Below are 26982 nucleotides of genomic sequence, written 5' to 3' on the forward strand. Positions count from 1 at the left end.
CAGATTGTCATAGCCAGTTCTTTTTGGTCAGTTATGCTTTTAACCTGTTACACACATTATCAGTGTTCATCAGAAGGAAGTATCACTGTATCACACAGATATTACAACACAGAGTTGTCTGTTTGTCTTTTGTTTCAGTGGCAGTGCAAACCAACCTGGTCCCCCCGAAGAAGGTGCAGCCAGGCATGCTTCAGTCCAGCCTGGTGCACGCAAGCGTTGCCACCATGCAGAACCCAATGGGCTGCGCTCTGCCCCGGCTCTCTGTTTCCTCCCGCCCTGCCAGCATGGTGGCCAGCATGGAGGCGGTGGCTGACGGCACAGCCCCATTCACTATGATGAAGCTGAAAACAGTGCTGGCGGTGTTTGTGGTGGTGGTGGCCTACCTGGTGGCAGGGGGCCTAGTGTTCCAGGCGCTGGAGCAGGCCTTTGAAAACATCCAGAAGATCACCATCACAGCAGAGAAGGCTGCCTTCCTGCAGAAACACCCGTGTGTGTCCCCCGACGAGCTGGAGGCTATCATCAAGGTAAGAGCATCTGTGGATTGATACTCCAGCCTTTCCTCAGCCATGGATGTGGTCCCCAGTGGGGACTCAGTTCTACTGAAAACTGAGCTTCACATTGATCCGACACCATTTAAGCTCCACACATACTCAACACTGTGCCAGACCCCCTGGATTTGGATACAAACCACACTAAACTGTCTCGTACAGTGTCTTAATGGCTCCCACACATCCTTGAAACTTGACATGTTTTTTGTGGATGAAAGGCCTTAATTTAAGCTCTGCTGAGTCTCAAATGAGTAGTTAATGAACTGAGTCTCTGTAGATTTGGTTCTGTTGGTTGAACAACAAAAAACTTGAAGTGACGTCGTTCTGCAAACTTGTTATGAGTAGTTTCACCTATCGTCTGAGATTTTCATTGCTTTGCTTCAAAATAATGACAATGGACACTTCCGGTGGAGCCGCATGGATTAGTCACTTTTTCACTCCTCCACGCTCATTTACACAACTAAAGTGTAACTTTACTAGAATTTTCCTTTTTTTATTCAACATTTTTCTAAAATGGAGTCAAGAAGAGGCAAGTCTGCTAAAAAGGATGACTCGGCGGCTCGAATCTAAATTCAACCAAGTCTGGGTCACAGTAGAGGACCACTGCCAACGTCTCTCGTCACTAGAGCTCACCTCCGATGACCTGAGTCAATGTGTCAGTGAGTTAGAAAATGTCTGCTCGACACTGCGTGAAACTAACTCAAAGCTAATGGCTACAGTTGTTGACATTGATGGTGGAAGACTACGCTCCCAAAGTTCTGAGTCAGTGGGCAGAGTACAGGGAAGCGATGTAGGAGCTCTACAACTGTGGACCTAAACCCTCACCGTATCCCGCCCGGCTTCGCATCACACTTCCCAGCGGGGAGAAGAAGAAGTTTTAAGCCTCTGACATTCCAGTTTAACAAATTTAAGAAATTATCCATAATCCTTAACTGCATGTGTACCTCGAAAAGTAAGAGTATGATTAAAACTCCGGACGTATAAATTAGGAAAATGTATAAACACAGGTAATGAGTGCCCCCTTGTGTGCCCAGCAGGGCATGTAGAAATATCGCTTCCGCCCCCAATAAGACAGCTGCTTTAAAAAACAACACAGCAGCAAGCTCTTCAAAACAAACATTTCACACCCAAACATCTTCCTGAATCACCTTCTACAGCTCCATTGTGTCTAAGAGAAACATTTAACTCTCTCTCCAAGATGAATCTCTGGACTTGTTAGGAATGCAACCATGTAAACAATATATGCAAGAAGGGAAATAAAGAATTGGCTCTGGTAGATGTTTTTGAGCAATTTGAAAGCAACTGTTTGAAAGTCAAGTGTATAACTAAATGCACCACAGTCTTCTGAGCCGTGTATATTATACTCACTAGCCGGCGTTGTGGCTGTCAACATATGGAACAGGTAATTACCGCTGCTTTTTTTAGCAGTCACAAAACAGGTCAAATAAAACAGTATTTTTGTTACCACGGGTCCTCCGTGATCATTGTTGTGTAGCAGGGAGATAATCGATGTATCTCCGTGCTTCACCTGCCGACTTTAAATAACCCTGTTAAAAGGAGGACGTTTTTTCACATATCAAGCATTAAGTATTTTTTTTTACCAGAAACACACATTCGGGGTTCTGATAATGCCTAATGTCAAAATGGGAGTGGCAGCCTTACCACTCTACCTTCCAGGCCAAAGCAAGAGGAGTTTCTATTCTTGTTGCCACCTGTCCAGGGTGTACCCCGCCTCGCCGAATGTCAGCTGGGATTGGCTCCAGCCCCCCGCGACCCTTAAATGGATTAGTGGTAGACTTCAATCTCCGATCTTGTAAACGACTTCTTTTTACTCTTTAAGGCCTCTTTCATGAATGAACTCTTCCTGACATGAGGCAGGAAAAGAACACTTTTATTGTATTTTTGAGGCATTGATTATGCTAATTTGCGATCCTCGTGCACTCATATACGCACAGGGGACATTCATCATGTTTACAAAAGTAATTTTAAAATTTTTTGAAGATAGGGTTAGGGTCAACCTCCGACGTGGCCTGTTTGTACGAACTCACAGTACAGAGATATGTAAAGATCTTGTCTCCTTACTGCCTTCTCTCGCTGAAAACACAAAAAATCTTCCTTTTACACTAATCACTTCTAACAAGCTTTATTTCTTATTTTATTGTTTATTGAACAGGGACACAATCCATTTAGAAGTTAATTTCTAACTGTAGTCCCTGGGCATAGGTCACAGTGATGTGCTGGTTGACATAGTGAAACATCTATATTACAACCTTGAATAAATCAGTAACATGACTAAAAACAAAGTTTCAGAGGGTTGAAGTGAAGGTGAAGAGGCTGAGGGAGGAAAGAACTTCAGATATTGCAAACTTTCTTTTTAAAGGGCCCATATTATGCCCCCTTTTACACAAGTTACATTGGTTTTCAGGTGTGTGCACTACATGTCTTTGCCATTCCTTGTCAAAACACCTCAAGGATCAAGCCACACAGCACCCTCCTCTTTCTGTATTAACAGCCCTGTGAGACTATGGTCGATTCCAGCGCTTTCCTGCTCACATCTCGCCCCCCTCCCTTTGTGTACCGCAAAGCTCCGCCTCGCTCCTCCCCGGGTCTGCTGTGCAACTACGGCGTTGCGCTGCCATGACAACAGTCGCACGTGACAAGGCACATACACGACATAGAGTCCTGGGAGGCACAGCGAACACGTTCTATATAATTACACACAGAGCACATTAGGGCTGGCGATGTATGTATCGCGATAGACACGTTGTCAATAGAAAATGCGTTCGATAGAACGTTTCGCTAATTTTTTTTTGTCCTCGTTGGAAGAAACCGGAGCAAAGAGTCTAGCTACGCCGGCGCGCCGCGAACTACCCCGGCCGGCCGGGACACTTATATCGTGATACAGTTTTCAGCCATATTGCCCAGCCCTAGACCACATACGATCTTGAAAATGTACATTTGCCTCCTCCGGGGCTTCGCCTCGGACAGTTGGAAAGGCTCCGTCTGTCAAAAAGAGATGGGTTTGCTGTCCGGCATTATGTTGGTCTGTACATCCAACAACAGAGCAAACATTATTATATCTTTTGGCCATGCCCGCAGTCGTCGTTCGCTTGCGGGGAGAAAATTATGGCGTAGATGCGATCTCTTTTTCCGCACTTCAAGGGGGGAGGTGCTGCTCAGGTTGGGGGCGTGGTCGCCCCAGTAGCAGGATTCAACTTACATCACTTGACGCCCGGGCTGTGAATGGCTCATTTACAGACCGTCTGCACGGCCAACCCAAACCACGAATCAACGACTCATTGTTTTCTTTTCATTCTTCGTGGGCTGGCAGACACCCCAGATAACCAAAGGTTGAAAAGGCTGAAAAGGTGCCTGGAGCATAATATGGGCCCTTTAAAGAAAGCAGCTAAATATTCTGGGAGGGGGAGACGAGGGAAGATGAGATGGCTTCCAAGAGTTTTCTGGGATTAGAAATAGGGGTCTGCAACTGTAATGATATAAAATAGTTTTAGCTCTTTAAAGAGAAGAAGAAAAAGCAGAGAGGAAGGAATGGAAGTTGAGAGGCTCCACTTACACTCAGCAGTTGGCTGTGAGTGAGCGAGCCAGTCAAGCCACACATGAAGATGATCCTACAGCCTCGGAGGAGAGCGGAGAGAGAGCAGTAGAGCAGTGACGAGTGAAGAATCAAATTAGTCGTCATGCAGCCTTATAAGTGGGGAGAGAGAGGTCAAAGAAGAGAGCAGCCAAGAAGAAATTCTACTGTTGAAAATTAACATGTAGGATGTATGCAGGATTTTAAAATCCAGGTAAATTCCGCAATAAGGACAGTGTCCGTTCTGTTCAAACTGAAACTGAGAAACTGAGTTTCTCAATGTCCATTCTTCTCTGTACTTGCGTTCTCGTGTTCTTGTGAAACGTCATCAGTTGCTGCCAAAGTACTGTTCACATACAAAGAACGCATCGAGCCAAGACCGGTCCAAATGCCTGGATGTTGTTCTCGCCCCGCCCCCTTTACCGAGGATGCATCGGAGGTAAAGGGGGCCAAGTATCCCAGAATGCATTTCACGACAACCAGCGGCAGCAACAGGGAAGGAGAAAAGTGTCAGCCGTAAGTTAAAACTTTTGAAATAAATTGGTTGTTGTGTCCGGAAATGTACTTGGCGAGAATTTAGTTGTTTTGGCTTTATATCTGTGTCGATTTATCAAGTTAGAGCTTATTTAAACATTTGCTCTGACGTTTTTCGGAGTTGTTAAGCGACCTTTCCGACCATCCAGATGACTGGGCGGTTAGCGCTCACAGTGCCCACCGAGAACAGCCTCATCTCAGCAAGTCCTTGCCAAAAGTCCCGCTGGCTCTGTCGCAGTTAAACGTGAGCTATTTTTCCATTTTGGGTAAATTTAACGATCAATCGCTGGTCTCAGAGCTTAAAGGTATTATTTGTTCTAATAACTTTGTGGGGAGAGAGAGAGGGTTAGAGGAGGGAGAGGATGAGTCTGTCTGACACACAATAAGTTGTAAAAAAATACTGTTCATGTTCTTATTTAACCATGTGATTCATTCTTGGAAAGCAACGGTGTCTTATATGTGGTGTATATATATTTGCAACCAAACTAAATAAACCCAAAGTTCTATAATATACAGTGATATACATTTTATTTAAGACGACGCAGTTAAATTTAAATTAGTCAGATCAAGAAAAAGAACATTACAAGACATAAACATATACAACATATTTACATACATTATATAACTAATAATATATTTATCTATCTATATAGCTTCAACTGGTTGAACATGGACACATGACAAAAGGTCATACAGCATCAGAGATAATAAAAGTTGACTTTGTCTTGCATGTTGATCCAAAATCTTTTCATTTGTGTTCATGTGGTCTATTTATGCATCTATATATCTCTGTCATCTAAACTATGTTGTAAACTTCTAGAGAACATGACGACATCTGGAGAGTGTAACTGTCTACATATAGATATGTTCACCCTGACATGCAGACTGTCCCTCTGGCCAGCAAACCTTCCCAGGACACCATTTCTGGACCAGGTCCCTCTAATCAGCCTCTGCGTTCTGGGTCTGGGCCTTCATCCCCCTCTTCCTCCTCCTCCTCTTCTTCCTCTAAGATATCACCTGCTGCCACACAAGTGTTGGGGAAGATGCAGCAGGCACCAATCACCTTCAGGGTAAACAGAGGCCAGATTCCCAAGGCCCACAAGACATTGCACTTCATGTATTATATGTATATGGAATTTTCATAGTCAAAGTAATAATCTTCTTTGTCTCGTGTGTCTGTGTTTATTGAAACAGAGGGTGTCCTACCTTCTACAGGCCGGAGGTTTGGTGTCATGATGACAACCAGAGGCTGCAGACACAGATATCCTCCAGTTCCCAGCAGAAAGTACCAGCTGGTGGATGCAGCAACTGTTGGTACATGGCTGAGCTGCAGAGGACCAGTGCATCATGTACTGATCCTGGTTTGTCAATGTAAACAGAAACACAAATCACAGACACAGTATCGCAGCACTGAGGGAAGAGTTTTCTGTTGATGTTTCATCTCTTCTGTGAATCTTTAGGAGGAAGAATCCTGATGTGGCACCATCGACGGCACCAGCAACATGACAGAACGCCTCATGACCAGCAAGACGAGCAGCCAGCCTCCACCTCATCCACCCCCTCTGGTCTGAGGAAATGAGTGGCTGGTGTGGAGTTTCTCCACACCAGCATGTTGATGGTGTTCCTGGAAGCCTGAAGGTTTCACATCAGCTCCAGAAAAAAACAATGCGGTGAAGACAAATGATCATTCAGATGTGCAAACCATTGTACGTGACGAGGATTTTAGTGTTGTCCATTCTACGTGGTTATTATATTTATTGCTTAGTTGTGTCTTTAGTATTTTATACATATTCATTCAACTATTTAATATTTATTTAACTATATGAATTGTCTGATATGAATTGTTGATATCTACCACTATTAATTTTCCTTCCAACATTTGTCCTGTGTGGTCAGGTGACTGCTTGCGATATTTCTGTCTTTTATTGGTTGATAAGCAGCGTAATTTCTCAGGGTCAAAAAGGATAAATACTGTACCTTACTAATGATGTATGTGACACAGATGAGGTACAGGTACTTCTTACATTTATATATATATATATAAATATATATATATACCACCCTGATAACAGTGCATTGTTAAGCACTATTACTTTTAATTTGAAGAAAGCTCACCTATAGGTGCATATTACTATCTTGATAATGCACCACTGACTTTCAGGCCAGGTGTTTGTTGATCAAAAGCGGGTTAGGGTTAATTGCTTTCTGCTGCCTCCAGATACCAATGCACCAACAATGTCTACTGACTTCACTTCATTTTTAGACCAACACACCCATGGGTGCTCAAGGGTACTATTTAAACAAAGTCGGTGCTGAACGTGAAATGACAACTGTGTCTGAAACAAGCAAAGACACTTGCACTGCTTTGTGTGAGTGCAAGTGGGTAAAAGATAGGGTCCTAAATCTAAAAATAACTGACAAAGTTAGCATTATCTCACATATGCCACAATGGGAAGTCAGTTTTGCATTTCAATGTGTTCTAAAAGCAAAAACTGATGTGGTCATTAATCTTATTTAAGCTAAGTAGGGAAATGGTATAAAAACCAGAGAGCTATCAGGTATCAGATCAATTCCCTTCTAAAGAAAATGAGCTGTAGAATGAGCTAAAGCCTGCAGCCTGGAGGGAGATGGGCTGAGTGCAGCTGCTAAGGATCACTGATTTCAGATCATCATGCTCGGAGCTGTGATGCTGCATCACATGCTCTTGTAGTATTACAATGTCAAAACAAGCTGCACTTTTCAGGACTTCCATTAATCAGACATTGATATATCAATTATCATGTGAGTGCTCTAGTGCAGAGGTTGTGGTTTTTGAAAACTCTTATCTAAGGCTTGGAGAGAGCACTCTTTTTTCTTTTTGCTGTGATGCATAAGGCCTGGTTACACTACAAATGATATATGCAGCGATAATTGCGAACAATTTAAGCTCAAATTAAGCCTTCGGGTCTTAAAAGCTCCCGACACATTATTTAATTAATTATTCATCATTTGTACTGTGATCATGGCAACAACTGCAGAAATACTTTCAAATATATGAGCACTTGAGTCCAAAAATCAGGATTGACTTGATGAAACGTAAGGCTTTAAGTGTGCTTGAAATAACGGTAGGCTACAAAGCCTGCTGCCACAGCCTCCTCCTGGCTGCATTATACTGCCCATCCTTTTCCAAAAACCCTATCTTCTGCATTTTTGTAGTCTTGACATGATATATTCTACAGTGATAAGCACTAACCAAAGTAAGTTGATGTTGGATGTTACATTTCATGCATTTCTGATTTGTCCAACTTAATTTTCCTTGAACCATATTGAAATCATTTTTTCCCAGTCAGTATGGCCAAAAATATGACAGGATTCTGTATTAATTGGTTTGCAGTCCTGCTTACTTAGAACTGTCATTGGCTAACCAAGAGTGTTCCAAGAGCATATCTGAATGAGTGACAGAAAGTCAAAGTAGAATGATATCGTCTTCTTTTTACTTAGAGATGGATCCATTTTTATGTGCTAACATGTTAGCGACCCTGCTGTTGCAGATATTTCGGATATCAATTAGTTTCATAATCTTTAATTCAGTTTCATACGTTCTGCGCCTGAGTGACAGGAAATAACTCTCCATATTTTTCCATGTAGACCCATATTGACAGATAGATGAAGATTAACTGGTTGCGAGCCAAGTCTTGGCTTGTGAGTGTGAACCCTCTTGACCTCCTTGTTTGCTCTTTTACGTACGTCCGTTTCTCTTCTCATGCTCTGATACACTAAATGTGAACAGCCAATCAGAGTGATCTCTTTCATCAACTGACTCCGACGCCGATTCAGAAAAGCAGCTTATCGACCAGTATAGGCAGCCAACAATTTTGACGGTGCAGAATACACCGCCACGACTTTGACTATTGACACTCATCGACGTTCAGACGGGTTCAGACAGCTGACTGTCGGTTTGATGTGTCCCGGCCATTATCGTGATGGATTCTGTTAGAAATCTTTCAGTAATGATAGAGGTTTTTACTCCAAATATGAAGGACATAGAAAGTGAATGGATATAGATTCCATTTATAGACCATGTCAATACCCTGACTTAGCTTTTACTCAGCCATTTACACATTCAAATATTCACTCAGATCCAGAGCACATCCCACATTCCAGTCACAGCTCTATCAGATCCTTGCATCATTTGTCTGTGGATTCCAAAGGGAGGGACAGTTTAAGATTCGGGGCTCTTCATTGTCTTGGTCATAATAATAATAATAACCTGATTAAGGTAGACGAACAATGGTAGTCGTGGGAAATGAACAGCTGTCTCTACTGTTGAGTCAAATTTGAAGTGTAGTGAGCGCAGACCTCCACCAAGGAGTTGTAGTGAGTCATTTGTGTTCGCTGTACTTTAGTAAATAATCCTGGGTTTGAGCAGAATTCTTAAAGAAAAATTGTATTTTATGAGAGGTTTGTCTTTTTTCATACATGTAGTTGCGTATTTGAAAAAGAATCAGCACATATAAAATATTAAAAATCATTAGATAAAAGTCAGTGTTTAGGTTATTAAATATTTTACATGGTCTGCAGTAGTCTGTTCTCCAGTGTACAATAATTACTTAGATAGTTAATGTTATATGTGCAGGCAGATATCATTTAATAAACATTGTTTACAATGATTCAGCAAACCTTCTTGGTGGTCTGTACTCTACTGAGCACATTTTCTAGTTAAAAAAATTATTTATAAAAATACATACTCGAGATAAGACAGTAGCAAGATTTCATGTCAAAGCCAAATTCATCATGATTATCAGTATTTTCGCGGTATTGTTCACACAAAGTATTGATGCACAAAAGTAAGTTCACCAAGTTTTATATTAAGAAATGACAATTTATTTATAATAAAATAGTCAAAACCCTTTCAAATGTGCAATATTAACATTAAAGGCATGCATTAGGCTGCTAAAGAAGCTTTTGTTTTTTTGCAATTAAATCTTCATGTAAATCAGGTCACAGGGTTAGGGTTAAGTGCTTCACAAGGATAAAACATTCAATTCAATACAGTTAATTTTATAGCACCAAATCGTTACATATGTTATCTCAAGGCACTTTACCTTCTAAGGTTGCGACCTCACAATTTTGGAGAAACCCAACAGTTCCCACAATGAGCAGCACTTGGCGACTATGTGAAAATTTCAGCCATCTGCCTCGACCAGTTGGGGTGAAAGGAGAGAAATGGGGGAGAGAGGAGAGGTGGGTAGACACAACACACTGGCTGAGTACAATAAAGTTCTTTATTTGGCCTTTAGCCAGTCTGGGTAATTGCAGGCCTAGTGTATTGTGGAGATGAACAGGAGAGATGGAATCCAGGTGGAAGGTGATGGCGTCTGGTGGTGGGGAGCTGGTGGAGACAGGACGCAGCAGAGGCAGGCTCAGCTCCGGTTATGGCAATTACTGGAGGTAAAGGAGGCGTAGTTGAGAATGATATCAGTAAAGTTCAAACAACAGATCAGTAAAGTTTACTTTCACTAGTATACGAGGGCCTGGCGAGTTACCACATAGAGAGTGGAACAATCTGGCGACGAGTGAGTGGAGAGCCGGGGTTCTTGTACTGAGCTTGATGATGATGAGAGTCAGGTGTGCCAGGTGGTGACTGAGCCACGCCCCTGCTGAGAAACATACACACACACCAAGAGGAGGAGTCACAGGGAATGACTGACAGGGAAACAAACAGGAAACACTGGGGAGGTCTAGAGGTCACAGAAAGGGCTGTGACACATTTGATCTTAAACAACATGTATCTTGCTTCTTATTCAAATGCCTGTCTGAATAAAAGAGTCCACAGTATCCAATGACCTCAGGCCTATGGGGAGACTATTCCACAGCCTAGGGGCTGCAGACTGGAAAGCATTATCTCCCCGAGTCCTAAAACAAGTCAGAGGGACACTTATTAAGTTTTTGGTAGAAGACCTAAGACCTTGGCTAGTGGTGTGGGTGTAAGAGGTCTGAAATAATATTGTGGGGCCTGGCCACGTAGGGCTCTATAAATCAGCACCAAGATTTTAAATTGAATCCTAAAATTTACTGCAAGCCAGTCCAGTGATTTTACCATTTGTTGGACTGGGTAGGGAGCCTGGCAGCAGCGTTTTGGACAGTCAGTGGTTGAGAGATGAGTTATTGAGACAGCTAAACAGTTAATTAACTAATCTAAATAGGAAGAAATAAAAGCATGAATAAGCATCTCCAATTCATTACTTGAGACAACAGACCTAAGTTTCGCTATGTTATGTTAATGAAAAAAACAGGATGGAGTCAGGGATCATATGTTCATTTAGCTCATGGATTGATCAAAAATGAAACCAAGACACAAATTCACCCACAGACCCTGACATTGTCCTCTCAGAGAGATATGAGGAAAACCACTCTAATGCAATCCCAGGGGGACCCCGTAACCCCCCTAAACCCTAACCCCTCTAGGACCGTTTTCACCTGGCAGAAACATCCGACCTGAGTGATCCGATCACAGGTGTCACAGGTGTCACAGCTCTCAGTACGTCTATTCTCACCTGGCAGCAGAAGGTGTCTCCACATGTGTCTTCAGTGACACTTGTGATCTGATTTCTCTTACCCACTCTGTATGTAAATCAAGACCTACATCATTTCTGTTTGCAAAAGACCAAAGTTGTTGTTGTTTTTAACAAAATAATAAAATATGCCAAAAAACTAATTTAAGTACAAAATGAGGCATGAATCCTGTCCACATTGTGGACGCAGTGAGAACGGGTATGTGACTTTTGGCCACATTAGGGACCGCCTTCTCAACTGTCGCCCTCTGCGTGAGCAGAAGTAAACAGCATTTGACAGATAACGCATGTGATCCACGGATTAATTGCATTTTTTTCCTAGAGATTATTTTTCGGACTAATTTATAGCCAAATACAAGTTCTATATTTGGACTTAGAAGGGTTAAACCACCTCCGAATGTGGTTTTTGAGATCTTCTTCTGTTCTGTCCTTCACAATAAAAGCCCAGCTTAAAATCACTCAGTATGAGTGAGGCAATCCAAAAGATTACATGTAATATAACATTGAGAAAAATAGCTTACACTACATTGCTGTTGCTAAGTGTCCTTTTTTAGAGCAGTGAAATTAATAAAATAAAAAACGGAGTTCATATATATGTGACTGCTTTGATTCATTGATGAAAACATAAACATGATGTGCTGTGATATCAAAAATGGAGGCTGCATCGCCATGTGATGCTTCGTGATATCGAATCGAATCGAATCGTTTATATATATCCTCCCTCAGGTCAGTGATCATTTTGTTTCATCATAAGCAGAATGACTTCAGAGGGCATGCTTTTTTTAGTTAGCTTAGCCACCGGTCTAAAAACGAGTCATCGCTAAACAACAGTCTATAGACAGCTTAAAAATCTTAAGACCAACGTCCAATGATTAAAATCCTCTAGCCGATTAAAAGCTATACTAAAAGACAATTAAGGTCTAAAAGTATATATATATATTTATTTGATATATATGTGGATATACATGTAAGTATTTTAATTTCATTATAAATAGAATTTTGTAAACTTTCATTGTTGTATTCACCTATATTGAACAATCATGGCTCAAGGGGTTCAAGGGGTTGAGGGTGGGAGGGAGGGACTTGATTGTTGCAGGCAACTTACTCTGAAAAGTGATGTAACATGTTCAAAATCAATACAAAATGTGATTAAAAAACAAGATTACCATTACCAGTACAGATTAATTATAAAATTATAATTTATAACTGCTGTTGTTGGTCTTATGTCTCTGATGGTAAAAAAATTTTTGCTTTTCACAAAATAAATCACACTTGTTTTACCTATATTCAGTGGGTTGAGCATGTTGCAATTATCACGTGTTAACCTTTCTCTGTCAGCATGCCTGTCAGCGACATGTTTGCTAGGTTCACAATGTTGGCTCCGTTGGTCTGCATAGATTTCAAACATGTTTTTTTTCCACACAGGCTTTGTGGTGTCTGCAGGCTCGCCTGTCGGCCTGTCGGCTTTGTTAGTAAAATAATGCCATATTTCCCTTCTTCTGGTTGGACGAAAATCTGTAGACGGCCGGGAAGAACACTTGTATTAGCAGCTCTGTCCTTTGTCTTGTTGTCACCAAGAAATGACTGAAAATGGTTGACATGGCAGAAGAGTGCTGCACACACATGCACGCACACACACATGCACGCACACAGACAAACACACACACACACACACAAACACACGCACGCACGCACTAACACCTACAAAACTTATATGAAATATGGTTCTTTTAAAAACACTGTCATTCTTGAATTACTTGTAAAATAGAGTATTGTGCTGTTTCTAACAGCAGGTTATTGCAGTGCTGCTCTGGTATAAGTATACCACACAACACTAACACTACCAGGTAAAGCACCAGGATCTGAGGACTGACCTTCCCCACCACTTTTTTCATCATCTAACATTTTGAATAAAACAAGACTGTGGTCTACCAACCCAGTAGGCAATACCATCTCACGTGGACGCAGCTGAACCAGGCCCCAGGATTCTCGACTTCACTGGACGAACTGGAATCTGCCTTTTTTCCTCTTCCTTGTGCGCGTTTGGAAACGCACCCAGCACCGGTACCGAGACAAGAGCCGTTGAGACGGAACACTCTGTCGATTGATCCCTGCAGAATAAAAGATCTGAACCCACAGGCTTTCAACCAAGTCGACCGCCGTCCGATCCGAACCCGGAGGACTGTGCACCGGCGTCAGTCGCTAGGAAGCGTAACGGCTCCCGCCTCGCGCATCGCCGCATCCGAGGACGGACTGGACACGCTTGTTCCCCCGCAAAATGAGTACAGTTAACCTACTGTGTATCGCTATAATAACCGCGCTATTATCAGTGTTGCTTGACTGTGATTTGTGTCCGACTACGTCGGACTATTGTGTGTTGCTCTGCCATCATGTCTGAACTCAGCACGCTGAAGTCGGTTTAAAAACCAGAGACGTGTTGGCTCACCAGCTGAGCCGCTGCGCCCCTGCGTCACACAGACCAGGTGCTGGACCTCCGTCATCATTGCATTAACCTTACTGCTGCTTTGATCGCTTTCCCCTTTGCTTTCTTACTGACGAACATTTACACACACTCGTGGGTGCTGGAGAGATTCTGGTCCAAAGTTAACTTTGTCCCCAATCTCTTTGTTAGAGTCACATGTTTAAAGATAGTCGCCGTTTAACTTGAGGTCTCATGCCCCACCTTTCTCTGGCATCACGTGACTTCCCAGGCCACGTCCACAATTCAGTTCAATTTTATTTGTATAACGCCATATCACAACATACATTGTCTACATAGTGAGGTCAATATTACAATATTACAGGGAAAACCCAACAAAATCCCACAATGAGCAAAGCAATTGGTGACGGTGGAGAGGAAAAACTCCCTTTTAATAGGAAGAAATCTATGACAGAACCAGACTCAGTTGTGGGCGGTCATCTGTCTCGACCGGTTGGGGTGAGGAGAGAAATGGGGAAGAGAGGAGAAGTGGGCAGAAAGAGGGTGGGAGGAGAGACAGTAGGAGTGAAGAGAGTGTCACGCACACAGAGAATGGACCCACTATGAACAACTCAGGTACATATAATACAATGATTTATTAGCAAGCTAATAAAGCAAGGCAACAGTGTCCAGTAAGCGGCAGGCAAAAGGGAAATCTGGGAAAACAGGTAATGGTCAAAATCCAAGTGAAGACAGGAACTCAGGATAACAGGACACAGGGAAGCAGACGATCTCGCACTGGGGTAAGGGAAGGACAGAACTCAAATACAAAAGACAATGAGACACAGGTGCACCACATTAGGGCGGAGACATGTTATCACACAGGCGGGAAAATATAAGACAGGGAGTAAAACAAGACAACAGGAGAACAGAGAATCTACAAAATAAAACAGGAAATGGAAAAACTAACAGAAAACATGAAACAAACTAAAAACAGAAACTTGACACAGGAACGAGACATGACAGAGAGAGAGGACAGTTGTACAACCGCCGCTTTAATCTCTACCAGACTGATAATTAAAATAAAAAAATACAATTATGTTGTTGTTATTATATGTGATAATAATAATAATAACAATAATGTTATTATTATTATTAGTGATAATAATAATAATTATTATTAGTTATTATTAGTGATAATAACAACAACAATAATAATGACGAGTTTGGAATAATGGACCATCTTGTTCGTCCTCCCCTTTCATGGGCACACACCTGTGCACGCATGCACACACGCTCACACGGTCACACACGCTCTTGCTTGTTGTTGTCTTTTCATATGATGATCATATGATATATGATTGGTAACTTAGCTTATAATAGACATTTGTTGATGAAAAGTAGTATTGATTGTACATTGATATTTCTTAAGTTAATAAATGCTGTTATACTTTAAAGATCAGTTGTTTTGTGTTATTTGCATGTACATTGTGATATAGGCTGGTTGACAGAGTCAGTGCTCGGATTCACACCTTCAGTTCACTCCATAAATGCTCATATCCATCAGATATGAACATTTTGAGTGAACACCTTTTATTCTTGAGACAGAAATTTACTATTTGGTTATTGGTCCCGGTTTCCGGTTGGTGGCCCGTTGCTATTATTATTGATTAATAAGCTCTATTGATTTTCATAATTATCTTTGATGATTATTAATTATTGCTGATAACCAAATTAGCCCAAACCGCTGCACAAAACTCGAATATAACCTTCTTGGTGAAAATGCCAGTTCCTCTGTTGCCCATTTCAATTGTGGGGTTCCTCAAGGGTCCATTCTTGGCCCATTATTATTTTCTATACAGTATACTTGCTTCCTCTCGGTCCAATCATTCAGAACCATAGTGTCTCCCATCATTGTTATGCCGATGACACAGTTATACGTCCCTCTCCAGCACAGTAACAGTATCTCCTTGTGTAACGGGTGTGTTTAGGACCCAATTGCAGTACTCGAGAATACAGGTATAGTTGGTAATCACCTTTATTTACGTCACACAGGAATCAAAGCAGTTAAGCAGCACAGGAAAGAGTTCAGAGCACACTGCAGGCGACGAGCCTCTGGAGCCTCCCAGGTGACTCGGGGAGTCGACTCAGCTGAGTCGAACGGGAGTACACGTGGCAATAGATCAGGTGAGGAATCGCCGTATTCACTGAGCGGCAAAGGGTAAAGCGAAGGTTCCGTAAGGGGACAGGTCGGAGACGTAGTCAGGAGAGCATGTGGTTCGAAACCAGAAGAGCCGATCAGCTGAGCAGAAAAACCAGAGAGGGACAGGCGAGAGGGAGAGTCGGGGCCAGGCGGGGAGTCGAGGAGCCGTAGCAGGGATTCACCAAACAGCCCAGGGGAGAGACAGACAGAAACCAGGAGGGACGGAACGAAGCTCGTGGTCAGGACAGAAGGTTGAGGTTATATGCGGCAAGGCGACAAGGCGAATTTTAACAGGACCCAAGAAATACCAACATATTACTCCTGGCTAGCCAACTTACACTGGCTGCCCGTCATGTTCAGTATCAATTTAAACATATTAATGATCACTTCAAAGCATTAAATGGCCTTGCTCCTAATTATATCAACGATTTATTGACCCCCTATGTGCCTGGGCGCTCCCTAAGATCAGTGGCCGCAGCTCTGCTGGTGTTTACAAGATCCTGGTTTGTGACCAAAGGCGGATATGATCGACTGTCGAATGCAGCACTGAGATCCAGTAAAAACAAGACTGAAATTTTGCCATTGTCTGTGTTTAAGTGGATGTCATTGAAGACCTAAACAAGAGACGTCTCAGTGCTGTGGTGTGGTCTAAACCCAGACTGGAAGACATCAAAACAGTTGTTTATTGCCATGAAGTCGTTCAGTTGCTTAAAAACTGCCTTTTCAATGATTTTGCTCAGAAATGGGAGGTTTGATATAGTCCTATAATTGTTCATCAGTGAAGTATCCAAATTGTTCTTTTTTAAGAGTGGCTTGATAACTGCAGTTTCCAGCTTCCCTGTGGGAAGACACCTGAGAGAAAAGATGTGTTTACAATCTGTAGAAGATCTGAGGTCATGTAGTTTGAAACATTTTTGAAAAAGCCTGTTGGCAGAATACCAAGGCAACAGGCGGATGATTTTAGATGTTGTATGATGTCCTCCAAGTTTTTATGGTTGATCAGATAAAATTGTGTGATGGTAATTAAATTGATTTTAAGTGGACACATGGACAACACATGTCCTGTACCTGATGTGGAGGCACTGACTGCTTGCCTAATTTTCTGAATTTTGTCATTGAAGAAGGAGGTACATTCATTGCAGGCCCTGGTGGAAAGAAGTTCAGGGGCTACTGACACAGGAGGCTTTGTTAGCCTGTCAACAGTAGTGAATAAGGCATGTGCATTATTATTGTTTTTGGCAATGATGTCAGAGAAGAAGGATTGCCTTGCATTTCTCAGTTCCAAGTTGTAGATGCGTAGTCTTTCTTTAGAGATTTCATAGTGGACCTGGAGATTGGTTTTTTCACCACCTGCGTTCAGCTTTTTGACACTCTTTTTTCTGTTCTTACCAACGTAAGTTCTTATCAACAAGCTAATTTACTGAGACCCCAGCGAGGGTGGGTGTGGAGGAGAGAGCCTGAATAAACATTACACTGGTATTTTCGGTGATATACCGTTTTTTGATAACTTTTCTTTGAACATTTGTCTGCACAGAAATAGCACTCTTAAAGAAAACACAGGACATGATAAGGTCCAGAGTGTGACCTTTGTTGTGTGTGGGCTCCGTCACATGCTGAGTCAGTCCATAGTTATCAACGACACAACTCAGTTCTTTAGTCCCTCGGTCCAGGGGTTTGTCAACATGAACGTTAAAGTCACCGACAATAACTACACAGTCAAAGTCAATACAGATTAAAGACAGTAGTTTAAGAAAAGGCATCTAAAAAGGTTGCACTGTATTGAGGTGGTCTGTAGATATTAAGGAACATAACTCGGGAGGAGGAATTCAACTGGAAAGCCACATATTCTAAGTAGGCAAAGTTTCCATAAGATATCTTCTTGCATTGGAGGGAATCATTGAACAAAATTTATAATAATACCAGCCGCACTGTCACAACAGGTAAAAATAATGACTGAGGCTTGAGTTCATAGATTAGAAAAACTTATTTCTTCCATAATTCATCAAGATACAACCAGTTTTAATAAAGGTAAATACTCATCAGATAAAACACACAAACCTCTCAATTTTACATCATTCAATTATTCACAACCACTCCGATCAGCAGAAGCCATTATATTTTCCCTTGATGGATCTATCTACCTCTCCTTGTCAATGTCATCACCAGTAGGCAAACATAACAAAAATTAACACTGCACAGGGGGACTAGGCACTGATGCTGGACAAAATCCACTATTCTGCCACTCAGGGTTTGGGTTAACAGGGGGATGCAGCAAATTATACACTGACTAGATTGTCAAAGTGAGGATAAAAATAATGATAGACAATGTACATTTTAATCATGTTTGATCCATTCAAACAATTTGTGAAAGTGGCTTGAGCAATAAAGCCAAGTGAAAAAGTAATGATAGTCATCTTTTATTGATAAACGAATTATAAATATTGAATATTTCACATACAAAGACACAGACAGTCATGTAAATTTATACTGGCTGGCATCTTCTCCGGTCTATTCAGCCAAAGAAATATACAATTAAACTGGGCGAGGGTCAAACATTAGTTTAAGTTTCTGAAATAGAAAAACATATACTGTCTACTGTAGCGTTCCCCAACTGGCGGCCAGCGGGCCAGGTCCGGCCCGCAAGAGCCAAATGTCTGGCCCGTGACAACCCACTAATGCATCTGTCATAACACATTAATTAAGTGTGCGCTGCTCTACTTCCTTATCCCACACCATTTGATCTCCGCCGTTGATGACCGGTAATTCTCAGAAAATCAATAACTGTTGTTGTATGAGTGTCGGGAATGTAGGAGTGTGAGTGTGTGTGTGAGAGCGTGCGCAGGTTGCGATCTGTTCTATTATAATGATAAATGCCGCAGCGACTCAAGTTTAACGAGAAGTATCAGTGTGTCTTTGGCCACGCTGTTGGGGAAGGTAAGGGGTTGGTCCCGAACGAGAGAGCGCTTCGGTCCTGCAGAAAGAAAACCTCTCCACTGCAGACCAACACTGTCCAAACAACAAAATAACATGACCTGCCAGAAAAAAACATAAAGTTGACAAGGAAAACCGTCAGTTCAAATCTGACTGGACTGATCAGTTTTGTTTTATTGTACCAGACCTGCAAAATGCACGAGGTGCTTAACATGCAGAGCATCTATCTGGAAAGCAGATAAAAAAGGAAAACTGAATACAACAATTCCATAATATTTATATAAATTAAAATAATACAAAATAAAAGCAAATGACCATTGCCTCAAGAAAAGCAAATAATTATAATCTGATATTATTTGGTATAAGGACATATTCTAATAGTGTCAAACTAACAATAATGTGCTGGTGTGATATTGTGGTTTTAACCTCATTTTAAAAGTGACAAACTGGAAATGTCTTTCTGTTTGTGTGTGTGTGTGTGTCTCTTCTTGAGATGGTTGTAGAGGTGCTGCTGATAGCTGTCTATGTGGAAACCTGTTACAAACCCCAAAACAATTTTGTTATGCAGATATGTCAGGTCATTTAGAAAAGTTGACAGTTATCTTTGCCACTCAGTCCTATCCTGCTGTCATGCCACTTGCGTAATTCTGTTGATATTGTTTTTTATATTAGAGGCACAGTAAATTAAAATGTTTTTGGGGGTGCGTGTTTTACCCCGAACATTTTGGCCATTGGCTTGGCATGCTTTACATAATTTGGCCCTCCAAGAAAACTCGTTGGGGAACCCTGGTCTGCTGGATGTACTCATCCACATGTGGGCAAGACCTCGGAGGTGGTTGTGGAGTTCAGGTGGACCAGGACCATGGCCCTGTTCAGACATGGTATTAACATCCGTCTAGGGTGATCCCAACACAAGTGGACTGTTCCCACTACAGCTGTGAACACTTCCAAATGGAATTGAGGACACATTTGACATCCAATCAATCAAACCACATTAACAGCTGGATCTTGGACGTATGTGGCCACATTATTAAACAAATGTGTCCAAAGCTGGCACTGCCAAGAAATAAGGGTGGTCTTGCAGGACCAGACATTTACCTGAATGACTTACCCTATGACCTGTGGCTACAATAAATGTAATGTCACAGGAACTTTGGAATGGCTGGAGGAGCAACTTATTGCTAATATAAACAAAAATATATGTTTGACCCCTCTTTGGTATGATCCGAACACTCCTGCAGAATTTCACATCCAATCATCAGCTTTTTCTTTAGAATTGCTAAATTAATTCACAAAAAGCCTAAAATCTGATGGTTTTCTCTTCCTTCGTGCCCTCTGTGGCAAAATCCAATGTTTGAAGGAAGTCTTAAAACTGGCAGCAAATAAAAACATTGATGATAAGTTACAGTTTATTGCCTCCAGGAAAAGAAACGTGTCTAACATATATAAACTTATGGGTCTCACATCAGCACAGAGTAACTCACCATCTCAAATATCTTGGGAAAAAGATCTCGGGGGCACCTTATCTGCAGACAACTGGAAAAGAATATGGAACATATGTAGTGTATCAAAATGTGTCAGGTACAGAATAATTCAAATAATAATTTTGCAGAGTATATATCACACCAATAAAATGTAACAAAATGAATGGTGCTGTCTCAGACAAATGTTGGCATGGCTGCAGTATTAAAGGCACATTAATGTCCAGCAGTGGACAACTTCTGGTCAGTGATCACTCAAGCCCTCATAGAGATTCTACATGTAGATGTTCCTCAATGTCCCATAATGTGCTTAGTCGGTGACAGGAAAGATGGGATAGCTGTGAGGAAAATGAAAATCGTAACATTAGGTTGTCTTGCTGCCAAACGGAAAAATAGTTATGAATTGAAAGATAAGAAGCCCTTCTTGTTTTAGTTTGAGTAGTTGGCTTGAAGAATTTATGGAGCTCATCGGGATGGAGCATGCTGCTGCCACATTAAAGGATCTTGATAGGGGTATTGAGGGGCTTTTGGGATACAGTGAGACTTTATGTTAAATCTACACCAGCTGAGAGTTTGGAAGAAGCACAGTAAATCCAAACCTGTTGTTTCTCCCCTCTGCCTTTCTCCTTTTTCCTCAGCCTCTCCTTGTTAATTTACTTGTTTTGTTTTTCACGTGTGTTTTCAAAAGTTTCCAAAGCCACAGCTAACCCGATCACAAGTGGTCAGTCGAGAAGCATGTGGTGATGCAGGGTTTTCGCTACGTTCATTTATTGCCACCGCTCCTGCAGAATTTAATGAAATGTCATGAATAAAATGATAATTGACGAACTAAGAGCTGTCCACTTGCGAACGGATCACTAGCAACGCATGTGAATAGCAGGTCCGAACAGGGCTTCTGTTAAACACAATTCTCTGCGAGTCCACCTCAACAGCAGACAGGGCTGGAAATTCAACACAGAGGCTGCATTACAGGAAAGGACAGAGCAGACGTCCTTCAATGTGTGCAATGAGATGTTGCAGATCTTTTACCAGATCTATTCTGACCACTGCGATGTTCTCTACAGCAGCAGGAAGCAACAGTCTGAGGGTTGTGTAGCTCTACATATACAGTAGTATATCCACCTGACTTGCACCACTGTACAATGTATTAAAGTTACAATCAACAATCAATCGGCAAGTCTAAACATTTCAGCTGATTGTTACTCCTTCAAAGGATTTCATGTGATCATGAACTTATTTTTATAATATTAGTTTTAATACAAAACTTTCAATTCATGGTTAATGGCTGAACTTTTGGCAGTAAAGAAAATAAGAAGATGGAAAGAGCGCAGAAAAAGCATAAGAGAATACCGGACACCAAAAGCTGAATAAGAAATCAACAAAACTGAAGAAGACAGTCTCCAAAGTCTCCAAACACAGCAAGGAGACTGGTCCAAATAATGTGGATGGACATACTGAGCTGAATCTGCCAAGACAACATAGAGAGGGCTATCAATCAGGGAAATTAACGATCTAAGCGCGTGGTCCAAATACACCTTTCCTCATTGTACGATAGAGCAAAAGGGTTACTTTGCAAGGCGTATGGTTGTAAAGGATTGTTATTTGTAAGTCATGGATGTGTTTTAGTCTAAGCATGCAATAAGCCAATCAGAGCATCATCTGTGTTCTTTTTAAAAGCCAGTGAGCTTGGACCTGAAACCAGCAAAGAAACCCTTTGTGCCCCATTGCACCACTCTGCCCTGGGAGATAGGCCAAAATACAAGAACCTTTGTTTTGAAAGAGAGTGAGAGGCACTTGGTACATTTGTCTTCCCACACTTAGACCAAAAAACAGAGATTCCAAAAAAACTTGTAAAGAACATTTCAGTTGGTGCCTCTGTCGCCGGATTATTTAAGATTAATCCCTTGCCCTCCAGAGACTAATGCTTTCTTTGCTCCACCTAATAATAAAAAGATGAACTGAAACAAGCAGTGTGGTACTAACTTCTTTGTGCAAATGTTACCCCAAATCAGCATCACAGCTGTCCAACTCCTCTCTCTGACTGGTTTTGAGAGGAGAGGGAGATAATATCTGTGACTGAACACAGAAGACTGCCTGAGGAGCAAGATCCTGTCTTCTAATTCAGGCAACAGCAGCAGATCTGGTGATGCCTAGTTATCACAGTAATTTGTTACCAGTTGTGACATTAGTGAGAATTTTGTTTCCAGGCATGACAACTGCAAAGCCCTGACAAGTAGTAGTACATTATCCCTCACTTATATTATTTCTGTCAATATTCTGCCCCTTTGAACTCTTGACATTTATTTCTTGGGGACTGTTCTACGAAGAGAGTTCAACATACGCAGGATATTTTTTTGTTATCTGCCATATTCATGTTATAATACATGGGCCGACAAGAGGCCTGAGGCCTGTACTACGAAGCAGGATTTAGTTATGGAGGTAACTTCAGGTTTAAAGAGGCAGTAAGGGTTTTTAATCCAATACACTTTTTGTCAAATTAAGCGAATATAGCCTCACAGTTTTGTGTGCGCTTAACCGTCCTGGCTCTATAAATTGAAAACAAAAAAAACGGGGCGGACTGCACTACACATCACTGTGTGTGCAGTTTGTTACACTCCACGACACCTTAAAGGGCCCATATTATTCCCCCTTTTATGCAAGTGACATTGGTTTTCAGGTGTGTGCACTACATGTCTTTGCCATTCCATGTCAAAACACCTCAAGGATCAAGCCACACAGCACCCTCCTCTTTCCTCTCACCCTCCTCCGCTTTCCTGCTCACTCCTCGCCCCCCTCCCATCGCGTTCCGTCTCGCTCCGCCTCGCTCCGCCTCGCTCCTCCCCGGGTCTGCTGTGCAACTACGGCGTTGCGCTGCCATGGCAACAGTCACACGTAACAAGGCACATACACGACCTAGAGACCCGGGAGGCACAGCGAACACGTTCTCCATCATTACACACAGAGCACATTAGGGCTGGGCGATAGAACGTTAACGACGTCCCGGCCGGCCGAGCTCGCGGCCGCCCGCGAGTCTAACTCCTGGCAGCAAGCCGGCAGCCACGACCGACCACCGGCACTTCAAGGGGGGAGGTGCTGCTCAGGTTGGGGGCGTGGTTGCCCTAGTAGCAGGAGTCAACTTACGTCACTTGACGCCCGGGCTGTGAATGGCTCATTTACAGACCGTCTGCACGGCCAACCCAAACCACGAATCAACGACTCATTGTTTTCTTTTCATTCTCCGTGGGCTGGCAGACACCCCAGATAACCAAATATACGTGGAGGCAGGCTGAAAAGGTGCCTGGAGCATAATATGGCCCCTTTAAAGGGATAGTTCAGTGATTTTTGAAGTGGAATTGTATGAGGTACTTATTAGGGCTGCAGCTATCGATGATTTTAGTAATTGAATATTCAACCGATTATTCCATGGATTAATCAAGTTATCAGATAAGAAATCCTTTTGCCTAATTGAGAGGAGTATTGATCTTTTTATCCTGCCCGTCGCCTGGGCGAAAGATAGTTTTTCTGCTCCGGGACCAACCCCTTATTTTCCCTCCAACAGCGCGGTGAACAGACACACGGAGACTTCTATGTGGAACTGAGGCGTTGCTGCATTTATTATTGAACATCAACTGTAACATTTACTGCACATCTGATGCTAGCATGCACATCTGACTTCTAGCTGCTCTGCTCCTTTTCTCTCTCATGTTGCTCTCTCACTGCATGCACGTACACATGCACTACCCACATACTCCACGCACTGCCCCATTCACAACAGGAGTTAGGCCTCAACACGACATCCGAGGGCAACAACGGACCGAGTTGTAGTTTTTTATAAGCTTAAAATGATCCCGAACTTTGGACACTTTCTGTCATTTTCTTCCGCCTGTTTCACTTTTTTTCGCTCTCTTCATTCATTTTATAATCCACGCCGGCTCGTAAATCTTCACTGCAGCATCCACACCAGAAGCCCGTGGAGCGACGGTAATAATCATCAACCATAACGTAGACGTAAACCAAGCTTTGAGGCAAATAATTTTGCCTTGATGAATTTTAATAATCAAATTATTCGAATTACCTATGGAAATGTTTCAGCCCTAGCACTTTTGCATAATTAATATGTTACCTCATGGACATGGTGATCAGCACTGTCATTTTACTGAGTTTGGAGGAGAAGTGGAAGTAGCGAAAGTCAGAGTCCTACTGTTAAAGAGGGGACCACTGAAAAACGTATTTTTTCCACATTTTGAAATGCTTACCTAAAAAAATTATACGTTCAATTGTAAGCTAAATACTGTATTTTTTCACTGCTTTAGTTTGCCGCCAGACAGACGTTTATTTTTGTACTTTTATCAATTGTACTTCGACCATGTATTACTACAACCAATCACGCCGGTGCAAAGCAGCAGCGCTATCATGTCTACAGATTATGTACTCAAATGATTTATTCCCCTCATAGTTTTTCGGAATTTTTCCTGGATCATAGTTTCACATACTCATGTTGCTTTTCTACAAAGATGCTGACTTTGCCTGGGGGAACAGCTGAAGAAGGAATATTCAACACACCTAATGTATTTTATTCATGTACAAAATAAAGATTGACAATATTACATCATTGTCTACTTTGATAAATTTGTTATGCTTTTCTTTGAGATATTGCACCGGTAGCACTGAACCAGTGAATCTGATTACCCCAAATTAATATTTTTTCATGCCTTAAATGGATTAAAAAAGTATTTTGATAAAAAAATTTAGTAATCTTTACATTGATGTATATTTATGCAATGAGAATCCAATCACTTTCATAAATTAACTGCAAGGCAAATACTGAGGTTGAATAAATATTAAAATATAACTTTGGAATAAATAAATGAAATGAAAAAAAAGTATTGCACAGCACAGTATTTACATATAGCAAAGTCTGAAACAACACCCTCCTTGGGATAAAACCAGTGCAAGCGGCAGGGACCAACTGGCTCATCACGTGAAGATCAGGTCCTCGGATGTCGGGCCGACACGCCGACCTCTGCCCCGTCTCCCACGGCCCCTGCCTGGTGCACCTCGTAGGCGACTCCCTCTTCTCCTCGCTCCACTGCTTGTCGAAGCAGCCGTGTTCACTTCCTCCTCGAAGTTCAGTGTACCCGTCTCAAAGCTCTAATAATGTTATAAAATATAGATAATAAGCAGCAACGATCCTGCAAAGCAACAAATGATGTATGTGAAGATAAATTTACAGGCCTACCATGTAACACTGTAGTTGCTAACATGCTAGCTAAAGCTAGGTACATAAACAAGCTAATATAAACCGATTTACGGTAGCCTACGTTTAAAAACACTGACGATGTTGTTTTCACAAAAAGACAAACGTAATGATGTGAGGCAACGGTAACTAAAAACGGGTTATAGTCTATCAATGTCTACAGTAGTCTGTGTTAGCTTCTTACCGGTGGGAACGTCGTGTTACGTACCTTGTCTGGCTTCTGTTGCCATGGTAGTGTGCGCGGGCACGGCGGGCTGGGAGGAGCTGTGGAGGAGGGACCGAGGTGCAGCAGAGAGAGAGCAGGAGTCCACACTTCTCTCAATCCTACCGACTGCAGCTTTAAATGTTATTGTATGTTGAGCAGACCAACGTAAAGGTTCCCTGTGGAGTTACTGACCACAGAACTACACAAACTGACACAATACACATTTCACACTACACCACTGTCTACATGTGGCAGTGATGCTTTAACATCCGCAACAATGCGTCAGCAAAGACAGTGATGTATAAGACTCCCAGCAAATAATTATAATTTGAACTATGTGTGCTAGCATAGCTGAAAGCAGGGTCAAAAATAAGGTTACGGTCAACAAACATATAGTCCAAAATACAAATGTAGTATTTCCTGATCGGAGTATATACAGCACGTGTGCAGGGATATGCATCACTCCTCTAATGATTTGGGCAAGACACTGAACAGAGAAAGCTCTGTGTATAGAAGAGCTGTATGTGTTTCTGAATGGGTGAATGTGACTTGTAGTGTAAGTTGTAGTGTAAGTAGTTGATAAGACTAATAAAGTGTCAGATAAATACAGTCCATTTATCATTTGCACATGTTTTGTGAGGAAGGATGCAGAGTGCATTTTGATGAGAAACGAAAATGTAAACTTTTTGTCTACAAGAAACTCCAAAGGACCCCTTTACTGTGTAGTTCTGGTGTAGTTCTGGTGCTGTACATTGCAACTAACTACACATTTTCACGGCAACAGGACACAGCTCAGAGAAATGTAAATAGGCAAGAGTCTTTGTACATGTCATGCGCCAGTCATAAAAACTGGATTATATTTACAGATTAAGGTACTGATCATGTAATTACTATATCCCTATGTACCTTAGTTGCATGATAAGGTTAGGATGTTTACTCCACACAACTTTTGCTGTGCAGATATAAAGGCCACGGCGAGACTCATCATTATATCCTCTTTTATTATTGATCATGATTTATTGTGACTTGTTCTGTGAAATTTCAAACTAGAGCCGACCAAATGGATTTTTGGGGTTCAATGCCACTACCAATATTAGGGAGTAAAAAATGTATATCAGAACCGGATATCTGTATATATGTCCGGATATATCGGCGGACATATATACAGTGTATGTGTATATATATTAGGGGTGTAACGGTTCACAAAATTCACGGTTTGGTTCGAAACGATACAGTGGTGTCACGGTTCGGTATGTTT

General features: G+C 41.8%; 1 protein-coding gene across 1 annotated transcript in view; it reads left to right on the plus strand.

Moving 5' to 3' along the window:
- Positions 1 to 26982, plus strand: part of LOC118290640 (potassium channel subfamily K member 10-like) — a 75820-nt gene that overhangs the window by 4754 nt on the left and 44084 nt on the right. Inside the window, exon 2 of the mRNA XM_035618417.2 lies at positions 139 to 524. Within this exon, the coding sequence (XP_035474310.2) occupies positions 139 to 524 (386 nt within the window). The remainder of the gene's footprint in view (positions 1 to 138; positions 525 to 26982) is intronic.

Source organism: Scophthalmus maximus, chromosome 18, assembly GCF_022379125.1.
Source record: "Scophthalmus maximus strain ysfricsl-2021 chromosome 18, ASM2237912v1, whole genome shotgun sequence".
NCBI classification, from domain to species: domain Eukaryota; kingdom Metazoa; phylum Chordata; class Actinopteri; order Pleuronectiformes; family Scophthalmidae; genus Scophthalmus; species Scophthalmus maximus.